The sequence below is a fragment of the Arvicanthis niloticus genome, chromosome 6, assembly GCF_011762505.2.
Source record: "Arvicanthis niloticus isolate mArvNil1 chromosome 6, mArvNil1.pat.X, whole genome shotgun sequence".
Lineage (NCBI taxonomy): Eukaryota > Metazoa > Chordata > Mammalia > Rodentia > Muridae > Arvicanthis > Arvicanthis niloticus.
In genome coordinates this window covers 24,028,936-24,034,997 of record NC_047663.1, presented here as the reverse complement: position 1 = coordinate 24,034,997, position 6,062 = coordinate 24,028,936, and the positions used below count along the sequence as shown (strand labels likewise).

The 6,062-nt window shown below is 57.6% G+C and overlaps 2 protein-coding genes across 2 annotated transcripts; both read left to right on the top strand.

Moving 5' to 3' along the window:
• The first annotated feature begins 1,686 nt into the window (after positions 1-1,686).
• On the top strand, positions 1,687-2,864 carry Tcap (titin-cap). Its single transcript, XM_034504355.2, has 2 exons — positions 1,687-1,853; positions 2,053-2,864. Exons 1-2 carry the CDS (start codon positions 1,744-1,746, stop codon positions 2,444-2,446), a joined length of 504 nt encoding a protein of 167 aa, XP_034360246.1. The 5' UTR covers positions 1,687-1,743; the 3' UTR covers positions 2,447-2,864.
• Positions 2,865-4,480: 1,616 nt separating this feature from the next.
• Pnmt (phenylethanolamine N-methyltransferase) lies at positions 4,481-6,051 on the top strand. Its single transcript, XM_034504354.2, has 3 exons — positions 4,481-4,748; positions 5,289-5,496; positions 5,607-6,051. Exons 1-3 carry the CDS (start codon positions 4,505-4,507, stop codon positions 6,049-6,051), a joined length of 897 nt encoding a protein of 298 aa, XP_034360245.2. The 5' UTR covers positions 4,481-4,504.
• The last annotated feature ends 11 nt before the right edge of the window (positions 6,052-6,062 follow it).

The window sequence follows — 6,062 nt, the reverse complement described above, 5'->3', positions numbered from 1 at the left end:
AAGAAAAAGCTTTGCTTACTGTGAGGCCTTGGTGTGATCGTCACTGCAAGGCTAAGCCCAGTAGCCCTTGACAGCACCCAGCCTGTCAGCAGCACCCAGGGCGAGCAGTTTCTAGGTTCCCTTTCCTGAAAGGTTCTACTGCGATGTCACAGGCTCAGGTCTGCACGCAGCTCAGTGCTGGAGATTGAGGAGATGACCACTGAACCACAACAGGCCTGAAGGTGGCGCCTGGGCTTCAGGGTTACTGAGGTACCTGTGGCACCCCAGACACAGACTCTGAGTCTACAAGGCTCACCTTGGCCCTGTGCCCCAACAGTCCTCACACTGGAAGCAACTGGAAGCCTGAGTTCTGGGGCCAGTCAGGTCCCCTCTCTTCTTCCTCTCCCTCCATACAGGCTTCCGAAAGAAACTTAGCTTGAAGCCAGATAGATTTTTCTTGGTCCTGGCTAAGTACAAGACCCTGGGCAACCTTTCCTTGAGCCTCCATTTCCTATTTTGTCAAGCAAAGGGGACCAGGCCTGTAGTGTTGTGACATGAATGCTGTACAGCGTGGGCCGAGGCCTCAGGATTGCGCCATTCTGAGTCTGATAGGAGCTGAGCGAGCTCTCTGCTGTCTGCTGCTTCCAGGGCCTTTGCTCACTCCCTCAGCGGCGCCCTCATTCCTCGTGCCCACCCCACCTCCACACCGCCCCCTTTCCCCGGCTTCACCTCCTCGTCCACCAGCTTCTTGTACCATGAATTACACCCTGGGTGCTTAGGTGATCTCATGACGTCTGTTTCCTCTGCTCCATGAGAGAGAGAGCTAGTCCCCTCCCAGGTAACGCAGTAGAGCTGCCCAGTCACAGAGTTCATTCCACTGTGGCCAGAAAAGCAGAGAAAGGGAGACTTGGCCAGGGACAGGGACTGCTCCATGGTTATATAAACTAGCCAGCTTGAGGCTGGTCTGGGTCTCCTAACCCTACTACTCAATGGACTTTCTCTGTTTCTGCCTCACCGTGTTTCTTCCCATGCAGGCAGCTGGGAGGGGGTGCCACCTCCCCCACTCTTACCTCCTTCACCCTAACTGGTGGTATTTAGGAGACCCCTTCTCTAATGATTGGCCCTGGGGAATGAAAGCACACCAAGACTCATACCCAGGGATTGGGTGTGGCAGAAGTATGGTCTCCCCTGGTGGTATTTGCTGGTTAGAAACTGGGCTTTCTGTACAGGCACCCTGAAGACTCAGTTATGTGATCCTTCTGGTCAAGGGACCTCACTATGGTATGTGCCCTTGAGCCCAGGAAGGGGAGATGATCCGGCAACCATGGGGCAGAGTGAGTGGGGCATTAGTTCCTGCTTCTCCTGTTCTGTTTACAGACAAGCTGCTGTCCTCCCTGGACAAGGGGGAGCAGGCAGAAGACAGTGCCAAGGTGGCACGAGGCTGGCCATGTGCCTGGTCTGAGGTGATGTTTGCAGAAAGCCAGACACCAGAAGGTGTTACTCAGAGGACCCAGACCCCCAACAGAGCATCTTGCAGGCCTTGGAAGCCAACTTCTGACCTGGGAGCAGCCAGAATCTGGGTACCCCCCAACCCCCGCCCTGGACTCAGAGCCCCACCACCTCCAGTGAGTCTTGGCTCTGCTTATAGCATCTGACGCCAGAGGGGCTGAAAATAGCCCCTGGAGAAGGGGGAGACGGGGGAGAAGGGGGCTATTTAAAGGGCTCTGGAGGAGCAGGGCATAGCAGAGGGAGCAAGAAAGAATCATGGCCACTTCAGAGCTGAGCTGCCAAGTGTCTGAGGAGAACCAGGAACGCAGGGAAGCCTTCTGGGCTGAGTGGAAAGACCTGACTCTGTCTACCCGGCCAGAAGAGGGGTGAGTGTGAATCACCTGGAAGTTCTCCCTCTGCTCCCCCAAAACACCTGCTGCATATCAGAGTGTGTGCAAGCCCCTGAAGTTTCTGGGGCCCCTCCCCTGCTTCAGGGATCTGGCCATCCCAGGGAGACCCCACTTAGCTCAAGACCAGAGAACAGCTGCTCTCAGTTCACGGTCTCTGTCTCCTCTTCACTTTCAGATGCTCCGTGCACGAGGAGGATACACAGAGGCACGAGACCTACCATCGGCAGGGACAGTGTCAGGCTGTGGTACAGCGCTCGCCCTGGTTGGTGATGCGCCTGGGTATCCTCGGCCGTGGGCTGCAGGAATACCAGCTGCCGTACCAGCGGGTGCTGCCCCTACCCATCTTCACCCCCACCAAGGTGGGGGCCGCCAAAGAGGAACGCGAGGAGACCCCCATCCAGCTGCGGGAGCTGCTGGCCCTGGAGACGGCCCTGGGCGGCCAGTGCATGGATCGCCAAGACATGGCTCAGATCACCAAGCAGCTTCCCCCTGTGGTGCCAGTCAGCAAACCCGGGCCCCTGCGGCGTACCTTGTCTCGGTCGATGTCTCAGGAAGCTCAGAGAGGCTGAGAGGGGATTGTGGCTCAGGCTCCACTGTGTCTGTCTTGGGCTGGGCACTTCCTGGCTAGGACAATGGAGAAGAACTGCTGGCCATGGCTGCTTTGTAGTTTGCCCAGAGGTGGGGGCTATGGGAGGAGGGAGCCATAGGCCAGGACGCCTAGGTGTCCTGAGTTCCCACAGGGAAAGGGAGCAAGGATGTGGGCACTAGGGGTGGAGAGCTGAACACCCTCAGCACCAGAAGAAGGGACAAGAGATACTGAGGAGAGCGAGAGGGCTCTGGAAACGGCCTGTTCGGTGACAGAGATGAAGTAGAAGGAAGGGTGTGGATGGTTCTGGAAAGGAGGCTTGGAGACTGGAAGGAGGGGGATGTGAAGCAGGGCAGGCCCCCAACACCCTCTCTTAGCACTGCAATAAATGCTCAGCCATGTGCCCGGCTTCTTCTTTCTTCCTTTCTTTGTGGTTGTGGGGGTGGGCATGAATGTCCCCCATGTGCTTCTGGGAACAGCCAAGCATTTGAGCTAAATATGACATAACCAGAGGGTACACTCCATGCTCAGGGGTGGGGCACAGGGGCAGAGCTGTAAACAGGGTGACTGTCTAGTTCCCCTTCCTGTACCACTGCCCAGTCCTGGCTTTCCACGTCCAGTTCCTGGCACTGCAGAGTGTCCAGCAGGCCAGCTGGCATTGGGGTTTGTTTAAATGATATCTGTGGAGGTTATGGAAGGGGCTGGCACCAGGGCTGTCCTTGGCTGTGCCTTGGGGTGTGGATGGGGTCAGTGACCCTAAAGCCTGTCAGTTGTGGACGCAGACAGAATCAATCCTTGGCTGGCATCAGGTGTCCCACTGTCCCTGGCCTGGGTAGGAGGACAGGGTTTAAGTTCCTGTCTGTGACCTCTGCAGCTGTCATGACGATTCCTGTTCCAGCCTGGGTGGCTGGCCTTTGGGATAAGGAGGACTGGATAGAAGACCAGGTCTATCTTAGCAGAAGCTGGTAACCCACCCACCCCAGAAAGGCATAGGACTCAAAGGGTTTCTGCTTCAGGAAGATTGGCGATGCTGTTGCCAGGGTGGTTTGCCGTTTTGAGCATGTGGGAAGGAAGAAAAGCAGATTATGTGGCAGGTACCTGGAGTACCAAGCAAGACCTGAAGGCCAGGCCCTGCCAACTCCCCAGTGGGGACAGGATTGTTGACTGAGGGGTAACGGGTAGGAGGAGAGGCAGGGTCCCGTACCTGTGAAACGGTACCTGCGAAATGTCAAAAGTGCGCATGCGCTGCCCTCCGGGCTGTGGCAGTACCAAGAATGTACTCTGCACTCTTTGTTCTTACCTGAGTCTGACCTGGTAGGAACATCCTGAACCAACCATGCTTGCCGGTCCCCCAGATAAGCAGCGCATAGCCCCAGGGGCCTGCAGGGGATTCCCGGATGTTCTGCTTGCTAAAAGCATCAGCCCTGTTCACCCCTCTAATCTCTGCTGCCATCAGATGCTCAGGGCAGAGACCTGTTCAGGACCCAGGGTCCCCAAGACAGAGGCTAGAACAGAGTGTCCTTTCTGGAGGAAGGGGCGCTGCAGGATAGAGAAGGGACAGAAGTCTGGAGATAGGGGTGGCATTATAAGGAAGGGGAGTTTGTAAAGGGTGCCCCAAGAGTGGGAAGGAGACCTGGGGAAAGGATGCTGGGACTGGGAACACAGGCTAATTCAGACCTTGGGAAAGAGAAGGGATGGAAGGCTGGGCGAAGGGTCTGTGGGAGGCTGGAGAGGAGCTGGGGTGCGGCCAGAACTGAGGCTGGGGGTACAGGACAGCACTGGAGCGATCAGGGGCCAGTAAGGCTGGAGGTTTGTCAAGCAAGTGTAAAGCAAGGGTGGGGCAGGAGCGACTTTCTAAAGGGCGTCCCCCCCCCCCCCACGGCTCCACGCGGCTGTTGCTCAGACACTAACTGAGATGGATGGGGTGACAGAGATGTAGTGGCCTCGGGCGCCTCATCCCTCAGCGGCCACCCGCCCCGGTGATGGAGGGGTCTGGGCGGGGGGTGGGGTGGGGGGGACGGACCCAGTGGTAGATAAAGGGATGGGGAGGTTAGCGGGCATAGGAGGCTCCAACAGAAGCATGAACAGTGGCTCAGACCCGAAGCACGCTGCAGGAATGGACCCTGACTCCGACCCTGGCCAGGCAGCTGTCGCCTTGGCTTACCAGCGGTTCGAGCCCCGCGCCTACCTCCGCAACAACTACGCACCTCCTCGTGGGGACCTGAGCAACCCTGATGGTGTCGGACCTTGGAAGCTGCGCTGCATGGCACAAGTCTTTGCCACTGGTGAGCACCGGAAACTGAGGCATGCGAATGCGGAAGTCATGGGGAAATGAAAGGGAGTGAGAGAAACAAGAAGCAGAAACTATAGGTGTCTAGCAGCCACAAACAAGAGTGGGGCTATAGTCCTAGCTACTAGGGACGCTGAGGCTCGGAGGACCACTTGAGGCCCAGAATTGGAAGACTGACTAGACAATTTAGAGTCCTTTTCTTTCGAGGGGAGGACACTTAAGATTGAGAGACAGATGGGACCAGGTGAAGGGGGACGGGGTGTTGGAGAGGCTCAAGGCCTTGATGCCTTGGGATCTCCCCCGCTAAATCATAACTGGAGCTTGTTTCTGAGTGGTGGAACCTGCGAGTCAGAGGAGCCAAGCTTCTCTGCAACTAGGTAGCCCAGGATGGCCCCAGCGGAGCCTGTGTGACGCCTGTGTCAGCACAGTACTTGCTCCAGACACTACCCTGAAGAAGTGCTGGGGAGAGTGTGAGTGGGAGGGGCGGGGTGGCCGAGGCAGGAGACACCTGTTATCCCCTCCTCTGCTCCACCAGGTGAGGTGTCTGGACGGGTCCTTATTGACATTGGCTCAGGACCCACCATATACCAGCTGCTCAGTGCCTGTGCCCACTTCGAGGACATCACCATGACAGACTTCTTGGAGGTCAACCGGCAGGAGCTGGGACTCTGGCTTCGAGAGGAACCAGGAGCCTTTGACTGGAGTGTGTATAGCCAGCATGTCTGCCTCATCGAGGACAAGGGGTGAGAGCTGGGCTGGGAGCTCCATGTGGAGTGGTGGGTGGGTGGTGGAGGGCTGCAGGGGACTGAGCCTCTGGGGTCGTCCTGAGCCCCGCCTTGTGTCCCCTGTACAGTGAGTCCTGGCAGGAGAAAGAACGCCAGCTTCGAGCGAGGGTGAAGCGAGTCTTGCCCATTGATGTGCACAAACCCCAGCCCCTGGGAACTTCGAGCCTGGCACCCCTGCCTGCAGATGCTTTGGTCTCTGCCTTCTGCCTGGAGGCTGTGAGTCCAGATCTTGCTAGCTTCCAGCAGGCTTTGCATCATATCACGACGCTGCTGAGGCCCGGGGGTCATCTTCTCCTCATCGGGGCCCTGGAGGAGTCATGGTACCTTGCTGGGGAGGCCAGGCTATCTGTAGTGCCAGTGTCAGAGGAGGAGGTGAGGGAGGCCCTCGTCCTTGGTGGTTATGAGGTCCGAGACCTCCGCACCTACGACATGCCTGCCCACCTTCGCACAGGTGTGGATGATGTCAAGGGCGTCTTCTTTGCCTGGGCCCAGAAAACGGAGGTGCAGGTGTGAGGGCCCCATTT

Bases quoted from the DNA above. Each gene is read 5' to 3' on its own strand.
- Tcap (XM_034504355.2), top strand. From the start codon at position 1,744: ATGGCCACTTCAGAGCTGAGCTGCCAAGTGTCTGAGGAGAACCAGGAA. The intron at 1,854-2,052 runs GTGAGTGTGAAT...CTTCACTTTCAG, and splicing joins TCTACCCGGCCAGAAGAGGG to ATGCTCCGTGCACGAGGAGG.
- Pnmt (XM_034504354.2), top strand. From the start codon at position 4,505: ATGGGGAGGTTAGCGGGCATAGGAGGCTCCAACAGAAGCATGAACAGT. The intron at 4,749-5,288 runs GTGAGCACCGGA...CTGCTCCACCAG, and splicing joins GGCACAAGTCTTTGCCACTG to GTGAGGTGTCTGGACGGGTC. The intron at 5,497-5,606 runs GTGAGAGCTGGG...TCCCCTGTACAG, and splicing joins TGCCTCATCGAGGACAAGGG to TGAGTCCTGGCAGGAGAAAG.